The sequence below is a fragment of the Nematostella vectensis genome, chromosome 15, assembly GCF_932526225.1.
Source record: "Nematostella vectensis chromosome 15, jaNemVect1.1, whole genome shotgun sequence".
NCBI lineage: Eukaryota > Metazoa > Cnidaria > Anthozoa > Actiniaria > Edwardsiidae > Nematostella > Nematostella vectensis.
Genome location: NC_064048.1, coordinates 6,363,973 through 6,382,080, shown reverse-complemented (window position 1 = coordinate 6,382,080; position 18,108 = coordinate 6,363,973). Strand labels below are relative to the sequence as shown.

Here is an 18,108-nt window from a genome sequence, read left to right as displayed (position 1 = left end):
GATCTTAGAAAGATTCCAACAAAGCCCCTTGTAGCCAGGAGCAAGAGGTTATTCACCCATTTATCTCTCTCATTTTTTCCTTATCTTCCTTGTTACCATGGTTCTAGATGAGCCTCAAACGTTTGAGGCTCTGGAACTAGGGTACTACTTTGTCCGCACATAGAAATAAACAGGCTAAACTGACCGATCATCATAATTTTAGCAGTCCCACAAGAGAAACACATCTGTATGTCAATTATTCTTTGCTATGCATGTGTGTATTCAGAGAAATCCATCCCTAAGAAGGGGGGGGGGGGGGGGAGGGGGGAGCAGGGTACAATCCTTAAGATAGGAAGGGGGGGGGGGGTACAAGAGTACCATCTCTCAAAAGAAGAGGGGGATGCAGATGTACTATCCATAAAAAAGGGAGGGGGGGGGGGACGAGGGTAGAATCCCAAAGGAGAAGGGGGGTACCATCCATAAGAAGGGGACGGGGGTTTAGGGGAACCATCCCTAAGGGAAGGGGGGTGCAGGGGTACCATTCCTCAGAAGAAGAGGGGGATGCAGATGTACCATCCATAAAAAGGGGAGGGGGGGACAATGGTACAATCCCAAAGGAGAGGGGGTACCATCCATAAGAAGGGCACGGGGGTTCAGGGGTACCATTCCTAAGAAGGGTGTGGGGGACGAGGGTACAATCCTAAAGGAGAGGGGGGGTACCATCCCCAATAAGGGGAGGGTGCCAGGGGTACCATCCCTAAGGGGAGGGGGTATGATTCCTCAGAAGAGGAGGGGAACGCAGGGGTACCATCCCTAAGAAGGGTGTGTTGGGGGGGGGATACATAAACATACTGCAGCATGAGGTAAATCTGTGATATTTAGCTCCCGGTGAGAAGGGAAGCACGAGCCATTATGGGCCACACCCTTGTATCCACAATCGGTTAGACGACCCTATAGGGTCCGGCAAATGAATTAATTATTAATTCCCCTTATAAGTAAAACAAAGAAGTGAAGGAGGAAAATAAAATCTGGGAAGGATATCTTGACAACCATTGCAACATGAGGGAAATATTATACTAAGAAATTATTTTAAAATGCAGCAAGAACTAATAGTTATAGATAGCTTCTGTATTTAATGAAAGATGTTAACACTAACAAAGAAGAGTAACAACTACATATAAACAACATTATAATTCATACTCTATTTAATGATAGCAAAAAGACAAAAAGTGTTTGGCTAGATTCCTATTTAAACATTTTGATTTTTTTACAAGAAAAGTGAAGAACACTGTGAAATAAAATGTTCATATAGTAATATCATTGGAAATATGCCATAAAAAATAGTCAATAGTGTTTATGAGTGTAAAGAAACCATACAAAAAATCATGGGTCATATTTCCTTAAAGAATGTGGATCAACCACTCCTTTATTATTGTTTACAATTGAAATTCCATCGGTTAATTTGAAAGAAAACTTCAAAATAACCACCCAGGATTAAAGTTTAACGATATTTGATTGTAAGTATGGATCCTTTGAGTGAGTCAATAATATTGACATTACATCATAGTGTTATGACCTGCTTTAAACGCTATTTTGCAGGTTGTCATGCTGTATAATACCTATTTCAGCTTTTTGTTTGATGATTGAATTGCAAATCAGAAAATTTCCATATAATAGAACTAAAAGCCTAAGAAATGCCAAATAGACGTAGATTATCTCTAGAAGGTCGTTTCTCCTGCAAATGACTTGATTTAAAAACATAAATTTGACTTTGCTTTTTGCTTCTCTTGACAGATAATTAAATTGACGTAACTTAATATTCTTATAAATTTGAAAATAATAAATGTACACCTAGTCTCTAGTATTTATAATGATATATTCACAAAATATCAATACCAAATGTTTTCTATAAAAAGTACCCTAAATATCTAAACATGTATCTGAGCTAGATTTCTTGTATAAATTTATATACAAACCTGTCTTTACACAAAATACATTTAAACTCAGCTTTAACATTTAGCATGCTAATAAATAAATTTTTGCGATTTTCTGTTATAAATTAAAGCGGACGTTCTTATTATAGAGATATACTTTTTGTTTTGGTTTTAGATTTTTCCAATATAAGTATAAACGTTATTAGGTGGTGATCAGAAACGTGCAAACATTCGCCCCATCATCTCATGCATATGCTGCATATGTCGTTCCATCTGCAGAAACGGGTCATGGTGAAAACGATTCATCGAGAAAAATGGATCGCTAAAGGGGTCCTCCATGAGATGCGATCGGAACTCAGCAAAAGGATCCACAATCGGAGCATCCATATTTGTGTGCATGTGCCGTGGACGCCTTCTTCTTCGTCTTTGTTGGCCTCTGCCAGGTGAATGTGTCGAAGGGGGCACTTCGTCGCCAGTAATATCGATGTAAACAACTTCGGGCTCTTCCTCAAAAAACGGGAAATGGTTAAACCCTTCTGGTGTTGATCTGTCCATCCTATGTCTCCTCCTTGGTGGGTTAGTAGCATAGCTGGTTCTCATACCACCAAAGTGATTCGAGAAAAAGTCTTCGAAGGGGTCGAACCCGCCGAAAAATTCACGGAAGATTTCATCGGGCGAACGGAACACATGAACGTGGACGCCACTAGCGCCAAAAGTCTCTTCTCTTGGTGTTCCTTGGCTTGTGAGACCTTCTTTCCCGTATTTGTCATAAATATCGCGTTTCTCTTTATCTGAGAGCACTTCGTAAGCTTCAGAAAGTTTTTTGAATTTTTCTTCCGCGTGCTCTCTGTTGGTCGGGTTTTTATCTGGATGCCAGCGAAGCGCTTGTCTTCTATATGCTTTTTTTACGTCTTCTTCTGATGCGCTTCTAGGCACCCCAAGAACCTCATAATAATCTTCAGACATGGCAAAAAGATCTTAATTCAATAAAATTTTAGTGGATCGTACAGAGGCAATGAGGTTTTAGGCAAAAGATGAGTTTTCTTCCGCCAACCTTTTGTTAAATCTCCTCGGCCGAGAATCAAATATAGACAAATGACGTCATAAGCTGCTTTCCGACGTCATATTGACTATTTCCGAATTAAACCGAAGAGCAGACGACTTACTGGCGTTATTCAGAAATATCTTTAACACACCCGTAATTAACTGCTATAGGGCGAGTTTCAACATTATTGGCCGGTTTTTAATGTCAGTTTCGGCAAAGCTTTTAAATATGAAAAATGCCTGTCAAAAATAGGGTGAAGGGAATTTTCCGAACGCAACCGAACGGAACTTCTTAACAGCCGAATATTTATCGAGCGGCGACCGAAATTTTCCCAAACACAAGTCGAGAGTGAATTGCACATGAAGAGAGGAGTGCGAAACGCTTCTTCCAAAATACCACCTTTGATATAGTTTCCACTAAAGCAATCACCCAAATGATGTGCTAGACTCCAAGAAGATCAAATATACTGCATTTATGTGTCATTTTCCAAGAAATTTGTGTCGAATTTCGACGAAAAATTGGTCTAAAACATGGAACGGGCAGAAGAGAGACGTGAGCAAAATGGAGTACTAGAAGATTCAAGCGACAGTGAACTAGAGTCATTGGCTGCTGGTGTTCCCTTAGATATTCCACCAAGAGATATCCCTAAACATTTACCGAGAGCAATAGCAGAGCCAGTTCACTCTGCTATGAAACATCGCTCCAATTCGTGTCCAGAGCAAGACGATCCGTTACCTATTGCACGTCGCCCTAGTTTGAAGAAAAACAGAAACTTTCTAGTGCAAGGAATGAGCCGTGTTTACCATCCGAGCTCAAACGATAAACTGTCAGAAAAGCTGACATTGGTCGTGGATAATACGCGATTCGTAGTGGATAGATCTTTATTTACGGCCCACCCAAATACAATGATGGGGAGGTAAGTGCATGTATTTAGACTTTCTGGTAATAGTTTAGTCTTTTGGGCACAACGCAAAAACTTCACGACCTAATAACCCTTTTATTGTAAAGAGAATGTCAAGTATTTATTATTAGTTAATCTCAAAGAAACAAACTTTAATTGTTTTTCGATAGTACTTTTTAATCCTAGAGATTAGACTTGGTGAAAAGTTATTATTTGTTTTTGTGTCATGCCCAGCTGTGTGAATTGTTATAAAAACATTTAGCAATCACCTGTAAATATATCATGCTTATTTTGAGACAGTACGATCTTTTATAGCATAAATTATATTTAGACCGGGTAATTATTAATGGCATAAACCCATTTTAATTCAATCAATAATTTTTGACACAATTTGTTTTTAAACTTTTGTGGATATGCCTCCCCCCCCCCCCCGCTCAGTGAGCCACACACATTGCTTTTTCATTAAGCTTAGTACACAAAAGTGACATATCAACATAAGCATGGTGAAATGGGAACAAAATTCTACCCCTCACAAGCAACATTTCACTAAAATGAATACACACAATTCTAGCAATAATCAGGGAAGTGTAAGGGGATGGAATGGCTACTGCATAACTTAAATCGTTTCGCACATTCTATGTTCATTTTGCTTCATTTATTTGTGTTGTCAAATTTGATTTGGACTTTTATGCATTGCTGGTTTAATTTCAATATTTTACACATAAATAACAAAATAGGTCAATGGCATTATACCATATATGCTTCTAAATGTTAAAATCAGGCTTGCTAGAGAAAGTGGTCACTGAAAATTGTGTATCATGCCTGTAGTGAAAGGCATGAAACAAACATTTCAAATTGCTGTAGCCAATCAAAGTGCACCATTCGCCTTTTATATTATTTTCAGTTGCAATTCCAACCCCCTTAAACTTCCTTGCAATAATGCAAAGTTAAAACACTGATGTTAAGACAAAAATGCTCTTATGACGTTATGTTACTAGAGTGTGCACCAGACATTAGAGAAAAATAAAACTCTTTATATTATTTGATCTAGCCTGTTACAATTAAGACAAAATGAGTTTCCAGATGAAGTAATGGAATATAAAGGATCTTGCTTTTTGTTTTTTCCTGGATACATAACTCATGACATTTTGAGTGACCTCTTTTTCATGCTCCAGACAAAATGACATCCCAGAGCGAACACAATTTTATAAACAATTCTATATCATTTGACCCAAAATGGAATAATTCAATTTGATTTGTTTTTTCACCAATACATGCCTGTTTGTTGATTTAGAAATGTTTCTATATTTTTTCCAACCATCTTTTTCAATTCAGTATGCAACAAAGCTTGTTACTTACATAGGTTTTGGGTTTGGTTAAGTTAAAAGAAGCATTTAATTGGAGGGAGAGCCCTATACAAACTCTGTTGGTATCTCAAAACTCAAAATTATAGATTTTGATCTTTTAAAAAAAAAGGTTAAATTTTAAAGGTCATCTTCCTTTAAGTATAATAGATGGTTTCTTTTCTTAATCAAACTCTTTCTTGGGTGAATCAAATTTACAATCTTATTTAATATATCTGCCTTGTCACCATACAACAAAGAACATCATATTCCTACTTAACTATTTAGTACAAGGCCTAAGTCATTTTGTACAGCTACAATTTTTTATTTTTCAACTAGAATTTTGAGTTTTTAGCAACACAAGTGTTTTTCTTTTTTTCAACAGCCAGACCAAAATCTTCCAAAGTCAGTCCCTGCTCTCCAATGGATTTGAATAAATTGAATTTCAAAAAGTACACAACATCTCTACCATGGAAAAAAATAGCAAAGGGCCGCCATTTTTCAAAAAAATGAAATACAGTGGATAACATTGGGAAGGGGCTTGGGGAGATTTTGGGAAAAGGAAAAAAGAAACTGAAGGCCTATTTCCACTTCCCTTTTAAAGGCAGGATCTAGGGCTTGGCCAAACCTCCTATTCTTCAGGATTTTGCTGAAAATTAGAAGAAATACAAAGAAATTCACAGAAGACAATTAGTCCAGCTTCCTCTTTCTTTAAATATTCCCATCCTCGACCCCCTGCCTTAATGGAATCCCTTGATTCACCTCAATTCAATTCTCATGAGTCAATTTGTTGTTATCCCTATAGAATGTTTGGTTCCAATAATGACTACACTACCAGGAATGATAAGGGGGAAGTAGAAGTTGCACAGGGTATCTCAGCTTCTGTATTCAAGTGCATTTTGGTGAGTACTGCTATGGTGGATGGTCATATATCTGTGGGCCTAATAAACAGTGTTGTGAACATAGCAATGAATAGTGGACGCTTGAAGCATCCAGAGATTCCCAGGTTCTTGATTTCCTCAATTTAATACATTAGTAAATACAAGATTAATACAAGATTGCCTGGTCTAAATGACAAAAGAGGCTAGGTATCCTGAAATATTGATGTCACTAGAGATATGTACCAAAACTTTTGCATACATCAATTTGAATACAACTCACTGACATAGTTATATTAGCCATGTCATACAATTTGTGGCTGAATGGCTTTTTTATTATTTACCTGCAGGACTTCTATAAGAAAGGGATTATCAATTGCCCACCCAGTGTGTCAATTCCCGAGCTGCGAGAAGCTTGTGACTACCTCCTCATCCCATTCAATGCTACCAACGTCAAGTGCCAGAATCTACGTAAGTGGAGAATGCTTGAAAATACAACATTAGAGGATAACCACATCTGTATAAAGCCTGAAGCATAGTTGTGAATATAGCAATGTTGCTACATAATGGGCTTTTTCATACATGTATTTCTGACCTCCATCATGATACATTTTAACTGGCTCTAACAAAATATATGCTGTTTTGCCGATGTGGACACTTAGTTTTGAAGTTTGACTGTATTGAAGTGTTGTCCATATCTAGATGCCTTGAATTTATCCAAACTCTAAAACAACTTCAAGTTACCTGACCTTAAAGCAACCTTTGACATGAGCTTTCATACATTAAGAACATTCACTATACTAATACTTTTTCGTTCATAGGGGAACTGTTACATGAGTTATCGAATGAGGGAGCTCGTGAACAATTCCAAGAATTCCTAGAAAAGTATATCCTACCAGTCATGGTCACGGCAGCTAAGGTGAGCTTAGTATGGTACAGTTTTGTGAGCTGACCCTGAATTGAATTGTAAGAAAAATAGCAGAAAATGCAATAGAAGATAAATTTCTTTGTCAAAATGAATTTAACCTTTCCTGGCCAACGCTTAATTTCTGATTTTTTATATAAAGTGTTCCTGTTTCTGAATTTTGAGTTTATTCGTTTTTCTCAAAAGTTATAATATTTCAAGTAACATTATGCTAAATACAGTGATCATATTGCAATAATTCCATGGCTGCTGCACTGATGTGAGCGTGCTTTTATGTGTGTATAGCTTATATGAGATTTATTAGTTGCCAAAGTCCCTGTAAAACACATGAATCATGTCTGATTTTGCAGAAAGGTAACCGTGAATGTCATATTGTGGTTCTGTCTGATGAGGATATTGTGGAATGGGATGAGGAATACCCTCCCATGGGTGAAGACTATACTCAAAGTAAGACTGACTGTTTCTTAAAGCCTCATTGTCACCAGTTTACTTCTGAAGGGCCGGCAGAAACCTCCACTGACAAGAGAATCTATTAGAATCTACGCTATTTAACAGGCCATCCACTCTAAATTATCAGTCACATCCTTTAAGAAACCTCCAATAGACTCACAGCTTTTATAATATTGAAATATTTTTCAAGTTTTCTGTTAAAATTCATTGGGAATTGTTACGTAATCGACCAGAAATAAACTGGTGACAATGCAGGTTAACATAATCATGAAAAGATGTGGATCCAACAGAGCCAAATATTTTGTACCCAAAAGAATTACAATAAATAGAAAACTACTTCCCCTAGAAATACCTAACATTTAATTCTATACCCTAAAAATAACAAAGATTGACACCAACCCAACATTGCTCCAGATTTGTTTCTTACACCTAAAAGAAACCAGGCAAAACTGTAACCTGAAGCCAAGAACACCAAGGATTTTCCTCAGAGTTTGTAACATTTCAAACATTGTTGTTACTGATGTTTTTCCTGACTGTTGTTTGATATACTGATTCTTTGCAGTTGTTTATTCAACACCTCTGTATCGGTTCTTCAAGTACTTTGAAAACCGGGATGTCGCTAAGGATGTCTTGAAGGACAGAGGTCTCAAGAAAATCAGACTAGGCATTGAAGGTACTAAATAGTGTTTAAGCTATCAGATTATCCTTGAGGCGAGGGGTGAGAGGATCCCATAAAAACAGACAGGGTAGATTGTTGGCAAAAGCAATTTTAACCCTAAGGGAAAGCATACCAAAAACTAACAAAGTCTCAATTCGCCATTTTCTTTACAGGATATCCAACTTATAAGGAGAAAGTCAAACAACGGCCTAATGGAGGACGACCCGAAGGTAAGTCTTGGACTTTTAACAGTGACACCTGTTTGTCGGAACATGTGTTTTTCATTGTATAATAGTTTCTTAAATATCTTGTGCTTTTGTACCTTTTACACAATTTTGTGCTTTTGTTTTGCAATATTAAAATTTCTTCACCAAGTTCTTACATGTGTTATTTTTACACATCATTGTCGTTGAGTTAATCCCCTATATCATGTTATATGTTGGGAAACTAATTTACATATTTTTTTAAAGGACTTGGAATCAAGTCATTTTTTTGCTTCTATCCTGGGAAGATTCCTAGTCCTGTTATGATAGGTTATGATTTTGTGTACCGTTCCTTTATTTTCCTGCCAGTCACATATTTGCTCTTTATACTTTGTCTGATTTCAGTGATCTACAACTACGTCCAGAGACCATTTGTCCGCATGTCCTGGGAGAAAGAGGAGAGCAAAAGCAGACATGTTGACTTCCAATGTGTAAAGCAGAAGACTGGAACACCAGGACTTGTGGAAGCTGTTGACGAGCCAGCCGCTCTAGCAGCTGCTGGGGCAATCAATGCCCCTCCCCCTCCCCCTGTGTTTCTTGGCGCATACCAGGAAGAATTTGAGTGAGCAGAGAATTGCTAATGAGTAATAATTTCATTGGCTACTGTGGAAGCTCTGTAAGCACTGGAAAGCTCTAATGTGGTAAAGCTATGATAACCAGCTTTGGTTTGGAAAAAAAACACAGCCTGATGCAGGCTGGCAATAACATTGCAGTGAAACAGCTTTGTAGGTGATGGTCCCCTGTAGAAAATGAAGCTTTATGGGGACCTAAAAGAATATAGAATAACTCCTAAATGGAGATTTCATTGCAGGCTCATAGCTAGGGGGTGGATGAGGCCACTACCACACATGCTGTAGATCTGCCCAAGTAAAACTTAAAGATTCCTAGTTAGCTGTTCCTTTGTTTTCATTTTCATTAAATCGTGAAATATCCATCAAAAAACATTAAAAAAAATCGGCATCTAAAAAGGTTTCCACTATATTTAGCAAATTCATAAGACAGTATTGTAGTAGCTTCCCCAAATCAGCCACTGGAAATAGATGCTTTCTTAGACTTGGTATTTTGCTTGGCTAATAAAATGGCAGCTAGTAAAGACTCTGTGAAGCTAGTATAGGTGATCCACTAAATAGGTAGATAAACCCCCATCCCATAGCTGTAAGAGGCCTCAAATTATTGGGGAAGGCACGATACAGAAACATTAGGAAAACAATGGGGGTACAGCCATGCCCCTATTGGTCATTTTCTTATAATTTTTGAAAATGTTGGGGGGCTTGTGCCCCCAGTGCCCCACCCCTTTCTACGGCCCTGCATCCTCTCTATGAGCCTGAGTTGTAGTGTCAAGAAAGCTAATGCCTAGATTTCACAGCGTTGCATTATCATGCCGCTCTAGAAAAGTTTGACATAATTTGGAGTTCGCAGTCAACCCAAAGATTTGTGGAACTGCTCTATGGTCGAACCTCAACCAAGCAAGAAATTTGGGACTCTGGTATGCTGTCGAATCTAGGCCTACTGTAAGATAGCAAGTAGATAAGTCAATAGTCATTATTTTTTTACTTCTTCATGAATTATCCGCAGGTCAATATAAGGGGAAAAAGTAGTTCCTAGAAAGATATCTGAGACTTACATTTGTTTGGGGGGGGGGGGGTACTTATAATCTACACGTCTCATTTCCCATCTTATATTCTTTTTATAAACCTAAAACTTGATATTTGACAAAATGTGAACCAGTTTTTAGTATTAGTTTATGGAAGGGGAAATGGGGAAACATTTCATCTTGTATTGGATGTTATAAATGCTTAGTTTGCTGCTAGAGTAGGTAAAGTAAGCTTGTTATGCCATGGTAGGAATAAAGAAAAAGAAAAAGAATTGCTGTTTAGTCATCATTTTTACTCAAACCAGGAGCTACATCACCAGTAACAAGGGCAATGAAAAGGGAAAAAAAAGTCAGTTGTTAAAATTTGTGTCGCGTATATTTTGGTGATTGAAGCCTTTTTTTATGATTATTTTGTTTTGGGGAAAAAAATCTAAAACTGTAAAACAAAATAACTGGGCTAACAATGCTTTGGAGGGAATTAATGTCAAGACAACTAACAATAATATATAAACTTCATTAAACTTCTGTTTATTTACATTAAATGGATGTACAAAAGCTGTTAACTGATACAAATCCTTAGATATCAGAGTCTTCTTAAGAAAAATACTAACAGTGTATAGCAATTAATCCCAAGGGAATATCACATCATTTTACACTCCATGAAAGCTGATGATTTTAGTCTAATCCTAAAATACCCTGTATTGAAATTATAAAATGTTATCTTCAATATAGCTCATTCTAAGGAATGAAACTTTGCTATAAATTTCCTATTTCTTTTTCTACTACCAGAACTCCGTGATTCCATCTCATCTGAACTTTCATCGCCAGTCTTTCGGTCTTTAGAATCCTCAAAGCTCTGGTTAGAATGAGATTGTTCGTGCAATATTTCAGTTCCAGAGTTTTCATCAATGTGAGAATCATCTGTGGTTTCTGCTTTAACAATTTTTCGTTGTTCCTTTTGCCTACGCTTGTAGCGCAGCCGCTTCAATCTTCTGCTGTCTCTCACATCGTTGGTGTAATTCTGAAGGGTCCTGTAGGGTGGCATCATATCCACACCTAACCTCTCACCATGCCTTCAATTGAAATCAAAATAGAGTAAGGCAGTGAGGTCAAGCAAGTAAATCTGCCAGCTAAACTACTTTTCGCTAATGCAAAAATACCCAATGATAATGTTTTAGCGAATGTTTTAGAGAAAAAAAGCTTTCAAGTTCACAAAAGTCATGTATCTTTTCTAGGCATGCATGGCATAGGGACATTAAATTATAATAAATTTAAGGATAAAATTAGAAATTTAATTGAACCCTCGGGGCAAATAAAAACAGTTCAAGCTACCTTGCGTTATCCTTACAAATTTCAGGAAAATGTTAAAAGAACAACTTTTTCACTTTGAAAATGTTATAAAACACAGCATAACAAAACTGTAGAAAACGCAACAATTTGTGCCTCTCTTTCCTTTCAAACATATTGACATAGAAGCCATGAAACAAAATGAGAAATTGCAAGTTCTTGATTGTCTCATCAATTTATGGGGGGAAAATGGGAGGTTTTGTGTGTTTTTTTTTAATTTGCACCACAAAATGAACTCAGGTACATGTGACTGGTGTAAAACATGTTACCTTTTCATTTCCTGGTACACCCTAAGAGATACCCATGCATCCGTAGCCGCATAGGCCACCTGACCCGGGGACAAGTCACTCTTTTTCCAGTTAGACTGCTGGTGCCTCTTAGAAAGGTGCTCCCCAAGAAATATAGCACACATTGCCTGTAGGGACCGCGGCATGCAGTGGAGATCTTTCGCCCAATGACAGGTGTCAATCAGATTCTTGGCATGAACTTTGAACTGGTTGGAGATCATGATTGCATCTTGGAGACAAGCATGGCCAGTCTGAAAGACAGACATTTTAAAAGTTTAAGATATCTTAAATTGTCTAGCACCCAGCTACCAGCAATCAACATCAATCAACCAAGCTACCATGTTTCAGGTAAAGCACAAGAATGCTTTAACATTATGATTGTTTACATTTTGCATTTTACCTCTGTACTGATTTTATGTTGGGTATAAATAAAGTTGGTTTGTATTTCTTGTAGCAGCTGGTGCATAATGTAGTTACACCCTGCTAATATCACCAACCCCGTTCACCATTATACCCATCATATACTAACCTTGTACATTATATACTAAACTTGTTCACATTACATTACATACTAATCTTGTACACATACACTTGCCTTGTACACATTCCAACATTGTAGACATTGTAGATATACTAACCTTGTACCTATTATATACTACAATGCTAGACAAAACTATTGTTGCGTCCTTAAAAAAGGTGGTTTTCTCAATATCTATCGTTAGTCAACTAGCTTTCTTCCCAAGACAATGTCATTTAAAACCCCCTTTCAATGTTGGATGTAACTCTGCTTAAATTCTGAGAAAGACAGCCCCAATTGAACAACATTTTACTAGGGGGAGGGGGGAGAAGCGTGTAGGACGAGTAGGGTAACATTGAACCCCTTATGCAGTAAAAATCAAAAAAGGCGACAAGGTTAGCCTTGACCACATTATATACTAACCTCATACACATTGTATACTAGCCTTGTACTCATAGTATACTGACCTTGTACAAATTATATACTAGCTTTGTACACATTATATACTAACCTCATACACATTGTATACTAGCCTTGTACTCATAGTATACTGACCTTGTACAAATTATATACTAGCTTTGTACACATTATATACTAACCTCATACACATTGTATACTAGCCTTGTACACATTATATACTAACCTTATACACATTATATATTAGCCTTGTACACATTATATACTAACCTTGTGCACATTATATACTAACCTTATACACATTATATACTAGCCCTGTACACATTATATACTAACCTTGTACACATTTCCAGTCAGTAGAGACCTAAGACCAGGCGGCATTCTATGATTAAAATTATGACAATGCCACAGAATGGCCTTGTCTGCAGAAGCCAGCTGAATTACACAGACTAAACCTTGACTTGAACAATGTTCAGTATCAAATCCTAAGGCATCCTTTTTGGAAAACTCCTTAATTACATCCCTATGCTTTGCCTCATCTTTGGGGTCTGAGATTATGATGATTTCACCACTGAATTTTACACCTTCTTTAGTGATGTTCATTCCTCGCCAGTTTGGGGGAAGAATAAACTTCTGATCTAGAGGAACATCTGGGTAATCGTCCAATACACCAATATTAGGAATATGGTCAACAGATGCTGAACCATCACCGACAGTTGATTCAAAATCAGAAAGATTATTTTCGGTGCGTGTTTCAACAGAAACTGCTTCAATTTTCTCAAATGAATGCCCAAGCTTCTCTTTTACAGTTTCAATTTTACTTTCTTCTTCTATTTCACCATTACAGTTGCAATCGCCTGATACCACATTGTTTACATTTGGCGAAGACGCTCCCTCAGCTTCAAATACTGTCTCGACATTTCCACAGTCGACCAAGTCTTTATTCTCTTTGAGTTTTGCAAACGCATCCACATCTTCCGCCTTTATACATAAGCTACTTGAAACACCGCATCTTCTTCTTGGGTACCAACTTGTAACTCTCTCAAAGATATCTGCCCTTCGCTGCATAGCTCCAATGTAAGATCTTGCAAACTCTAAATGACCTCGACCGCTCCAAGCAAAAAACAGGCGACGAAAACACGCACATTTTCCAAACGCCAGTCCTCCACGGATAAAATTCATAACTAGATTTCAAAATAGTAGCATTAATAACTAATGCATCGTTCAAGTTATCCTTGAATAGCAGAGGAAGCGCAATTTAGCAGCTATTTCAGCGATCAACCTTTTGGCCGTCATCCGCCATCTTTTTTACCCACGTGCAGCAGCATGGACTGGGACGATCCACAGGGATCACTTGAATTCATTTTTCTTGACTAAGTACCCTTAACCATTTGTTAAACCATACTTTATATCAGCCAGATAATAGAATTTGGTTGAAAATAAAAATGTGTTAACCCTGTATTTTTATAGCTTATTTAAGCATGACCTTAAAGATTCCTCATAAGCACCCTTAAAGAGCAGGTCCCCACATAACCTTTCAGAATGATAGTCCCCCTCCCTTTCTGACCTTTGCCACGCACGGGCGGATCCAGGATTTCAAAATAGGGGGGGATGGATGATGGCCGGATAGACGGCTTACAACTGAGGTTCTTTGTACACATAGATTTGTACTACATAGATTTTAAAATACTTCACGCTGAATTGGATTTGTCGCGTCAGCAAAGTCAAGCAGGCGAAGGCATTTATTTTCTTCAAACAAGCATTTTTTTACTCAAAAAGGGGGATGGATACCCACCCAATCCGTATCCGCCCCTGCACACAACACATTTGAGACCAAGCGCATACCTGTCAACCTCCGAAAATCACAAGGCTTGAGAATTTGTAGGGGGGAGGGGTGGGGTATACTCATTTTTGTGGGGGAGGGGTGGGTTTAACCTTGCAGGCGTTTGACTTATGGAAAGCTCTCATGTACAAATCCACTTATGGATCGCACGAGGGTTTTAGATAAATTGCGCTTCGCAAGTGAATCATCGTTTCAAATATTTTAATAGAAAAAAGGCAAAATGAAGATTTTCTATAGAATAATTTTTCGGAAGCGATAAAAATCCCTAAAAAGAGGGACATTTGGTGCTCAACGCGGGAGAGCGGGAGAAGGGGTCCAAAATCTTGAGACTTCCGCCTAATGCGGGAGAGTTAACAGGTATGCAAGCGCATGGCGTGACAGAGTTCAGAACGACTGCGCAGGATAAGGCTATGGAGTACATCGCTGGATATTTGAGGGGTTTATAATATAAAGAATATAAAAGTACCAGCCAGGAGTTGTACAGCCTATATTTGTCAGACCTACAGGGGCGCGGCCAGGAGGGTGACGAAGTAGGCCCACGCCCCCCTTCTAGCAGCCAAAAATACAGTAAATGTATGAGACATTATCTAAAATACAGGGGAAAATGCCCTGAAAGACCCTTTTGGGCCCCATCCTGTTAAAAATCCTGGCTACGCCGCTGCCCAACGAAAAAATTGTGTGGTACCCCAGCTAGGTATAAAATATGCATTGTTGTCCATATCCTGGCTTTAACAAGCTTTGTCCAAGGAGGCTTTGCCGTAATATTGTTATTGTGGCACTAAAGGGATTTGAAAATTGAAAATCATGTTTTTCCACTTCTGAATCCTTCCTCCCATTTTACTAGACACCTCACCATAATAGAGGGTATGTAGCTTTGTTGCATACTCCCAACTCTCCCGGTTTTCGCGGGAGACTCCAGGTTTTTAGCCTTCATATCCCGGCAAAAAAATTGAAACTTCCTACACATTTACTGTAATCTCCCGGGAAAATTAATCGATAATTTCTCATACAGTTCCTGTATTTGAAGCACAATCTCCCGATTTTTGTGCTTTAAGGTTGGCAAGTATGTTGTTGCTTACAGCTTCAAATTGATTTGGACAAGAACAAAATTAACCCAACACATCGGCACAAAGAACAAGATATTAGAGACTTTAGTTGAACAAAGATACAGACATTCCATGGATAAGCACCTAAAGTTTATTTTTAAACTTGAGCAAGCATTATATTTGGAGGGCTAAAATCAATCTTCAATAGTGATTTTCTTAAAAAAAATATCTCCATTGTTATTCTATATAATTTCAAGCTACAAACCAATAGAAAACTGAGTTTAAAGAAAAAAAAAACATTTAAAGAATGGAAAATTAACACCTTTTTTACATTACATTCACGACTAGCACTTCCCTTTATTTGAATCAGTACTTAAATAGACCCCAGTGAGGAGAATGTCGAGACTGTACCTTATCCTTAGTGGGATGCATGTAACCATATGATACATTCCATTTTATTTAGTATACTCTTTGAGTTTGGAAAAATCAACAGATCAAAGGTGGTAAACAATAAAACCATCTGCCTCCCTGGCATATCTTGTACATCTGTTTATATCATAATCTTATCCTATGTAGAAGGAAGCATTTTAAAAGTTTGATGAGAACCTTAAAGTTTTCAAAAGAGCGATGTATTTGTGTGTTCATTTTCTTATTATCTATGTTAGGGTTTTGAAGATATAGCTATTCTCTGTGGTTTTTCAGTGGAAAAGGACAAAATTAGGCCTTTTTATAGAACATCGAAACTCCCAATTTCTATGGCTAAGCATCAACACAAACTAATATTACAAGGAGGGGATGGAGGAAGTACAAGAACTATATCTGGGTGTTAAACTACCTTGTATAATAGCTCGCATCTGTTGAGCACTCTTTGGCAGGAAGAAATACATCTCCATTTATCAAACTAACATTATGAGGAAGCAAAATTCTTCAATATGGTTAGTTGTATGGTCCACTTTTGATTTCCACTATGCCAGCAGCTATGACTAAAAGCACGATAATCTTTGATAGTGGACTATTATGTATGCCCAGATTAAGCCTAGTAAAAGTTTTGCTAGCAAAATGAGGGGTTGCGATGGGTGAATCCAAGACTTGCTGATGCACCAAGGCCCGCGTTTCAGAATCCAAGCCTTACACCTCTTGTCAAATTTTGGAATCAGAGCCCAAGCCTTTCCGGTCTCTTAACAACAGAGTCCTTTTTTAGATTGTTTTCTGATGACTTGCTCAAGGTATGTGTTAAACATCAGTTGATATATGTAGAGTTACAATACACTCTTGCTATACTACGAAAAAGAAGGGTAAACCCATAGCATGGTAACAACATTAAAACAGATCGCGTTGGGACCCTGAGATCACCTTTAAAAATGGAGTCTACAAGACTGTGGTAAACCAAGGCTCAGAGAAAAAAAAACGGTGATTAGCAGGTGATTGTATTCAGAGGTTCCTAACTAGCCGAAATTATTCAAAAATATCCTAGACAACTATTATGTAAGTTTATTGATTTGTATCAAGCTATTTTGGGCCAACGGCACAATTGTGCAAAACTTTCAAACAACATTATTGTGTTAAGTCTGCTACTGTAAAACATTTTGCCATTCATACTATTTCATCATCATTTTGAGTAGCGAATCTTGATAATAAAATGTTCAAATAATATAACAAATTCATTACTAACAGTTTTCCTTCATATGAGCAACTTCTGACGTACGCTTTTTAAAGGCTTTAAAAAGCCTTTTCAAGCCTTCAATAAATTAGAACAATTTTAAAAATCCATTTGCCCTTGCGTTAGATTACAAGCATTAAGTTTTGAATAAATACTTCAAATTATCTAAAATATTCATGGAAACAATCTCAAAATCATCTGTTCTGGCTTTTTCAAATAATAGAATGTAATCCATAGCAGATAAACAGCGTCCCGCATACGTTAAAAATTGAAAATTAAATAAAACATTAGTTCCTAGACGTGCACTTCGGGATCTTTGGAACTTGGCTTTAATCTTGAGTTTTCTCCCGGGCTTCTAACGATGACTGATTTGCCTTTGTGCTCGATTAACAGTCTTGGTAACTCTCCATTGTCCCTCTTTTCAAACAGAAATCGCACGTAAGATCCACTGAGTTTAGCCGCGGGTTTGCTCTGAATAGCTTGCCAGTACTTTATGCATTTCGCTTGGCTGACAGCAATGAAACTCTGAGGTAGCCCTGCTATAGGTATAATCGACTCAATCCATATCCTTATTTTGGACATCCCAGTTTCTCTGTCAAATTGTATAGGATCTAACTCCAACAAATCACCAACAATTTTATCGAAGTCGACATCAGAATCGGCGGTATACTTTGCATATCTCGGAGGTGCCGTGCCTTTGCAACAACAGCTACACATAGTCCAACATGAGCAGTGTACTCCACACATCTGACCCATTTTGCTTAATTTTCAGCGTCGATCACGAGATATATCGTATTTTTATCCCTTCATCTTCGCCTTCTCGGCAATTTCCTTCCAGAACTTTTTGTTCGAAACGCGGGCTCACCGGAGGGCTTGGTTACAAGCGTAGAAACCGGAAGTTTGGGGAAGGCAGTGAGGGGCGAAACTTCCGGTCTTGGAGTAAGGTTCAAAACTTTCTTTCCTGAAATGCCTTAGAATAATATACCTGGGTGCGTCGAGTCACGTAATTGATTTTCGTTTT

At 37.8% G+C, this 18,108-nt stretch overlaps 4 protein-coding genes across 4 annotated transcripts; 1 reads left to right on the top strand and 3 right to left on the bottom strand.

The window, feature by feature from the left end:
* Nucleotides 1–1,092: 1,092 nt before the first annotated feature.
* Nucleotides 1,093–3,017, bottom strand: LOC5511400 (dnaJ homolog subfamily B member 8). Its single transcript, XM_032380670.2, has one exon. The coding sequence runs from the start codon at nt 2,877–2,879 to the stop codon at nt 2,127–2,129; it is 753 nt and encodes a 250-aa protein (XP_032236561.1). The 5' UTR covers nt 2,880–3,017; the 3' UTR covers nt 1,093–2,126.
* A 122-nt stretch (nt 3,018–3,139) lies between these two features.
* On the top strand, nt 3,140–10,242 carry LOC5511399 (BTB/POZ domain-containing protein 10). The gene is made up of 8 exons (XM_001631762.3): nt 3,140–3,874; nt 6,008–6,104; nt 6,431–6,551; nt 6,902–6,999; nt 7,356–7,452; nt 8,018–8,128; nt 8,287–8,343; nt 8,722–10,242. The coding sequence occupies exons 1-8, from the start codon at nt 3,489–3,491 to the stop codon at nt 8,940–8,942; spliced, it is 1,188 nt and encodes a 395-aa protein (XP_001631812.1). The 5' UTR covers nt 3,140–3,488; the 3' UTR covers nt 8,943–10,242.
* Nucleotides 10,243–10,477: 235 nt separating this feature from the next.
* On the bottom strand, nt 10,478–13,875 carry LOC5511398. The gene is made up of 3 exons (XM_001631737.3): nt 12,875–13,875; nt 11,587–11,855; nt 10,478–11,043 (listed from the first exon to the last, which is right to left on the bottom strand). Exons 1-3 carry the CDS (start codon nt 13,718–13,720, stop codon nt 10,704–10,706), a joined length of 1,455 nt encoding a protein of 484 aa, XP_001631787.2. The 5' UTR covers nt 13,721–13,875; the 3' UTR covers nt 10,478–10,703.
* Nucleotides 13,876–16,903: 3,028 nt separating this feature from the next.
* Nucleotides 16,904–17,954, bottom strand: LOC5511397. Its single transcript, XM_001631736.3, has one exon. The coding sequence runs from the start codon at nt 17,841–17,843 to the stop codon at nt 17,382–17,384; it is 462 nt and encodes a 153-aa protein (XP_001631786.1). The 5' UTR covers nt 17,844–17,954; the 3' UTR covers nt 16,904–17,381.
* Between the last annotated feature and the right edge of the window lie 154 nt (nt 17,955–18,108).

Bases quoted from the DNA above. Each gene is read 5' to 3' on its own strand.
- LOC5511400 (XM_032380670.2), bottom strand. From the start codon at position 2,879: ATGTCTGAAGATTATTATGAGGTTCTTGGGGTGCCTAGAAGCGCATCA.
- LOC5511399 (XM_001631762.3), top strand. From the start codon at position 3,489: ATGGAACGGGCAGAAGAGAGACGTGAGCAAAATGGAGTACTAGAAGAT. The intron at 6,552-6,901 runs GTAAGTGGAGAA...TTTCGTTCATAG, and splicing joins CGTCAAGTGCCAGAATCTAC to GGGAACTGTTACATGAGTTA. The intron at 8,129-8,286 runs GTACTAAATAGT...TTTTCTTTACAG, and splicing joins AATCAGACTAGGCATTGAAG to GATATCCAACTTATAAGGAG.
- LOC5511398 (XM_001631737.3), bottom strand. From the start codon at position 13,720: ATGAATTTTATCCGTGGAGGACTGGCGTTTGGAAAATGTGCGTGTTTT. The intron at 11,856-12,874 runs GTTAGTATATAA...TCTGTCTTTCAG, and splicing joins TGACTGGAAATGTGTACAAG to ACTGGCCATGCTTGTCTCCA. The intron at 11,044-11,586 runs GTAACATGTTTT...TTTCAATTGAAG, and splicing joins GTGTACCAGGAAATGAAAAG to GCATGGTGAGAGGTTAGGTG.
- LOC5511397 (XM_001631736.3), bottom strand. From the start codon at position 17,843: ATGGGTCAGATGTGTGGAGTACACTGCTCATGTTGGACTATGTGTAGC.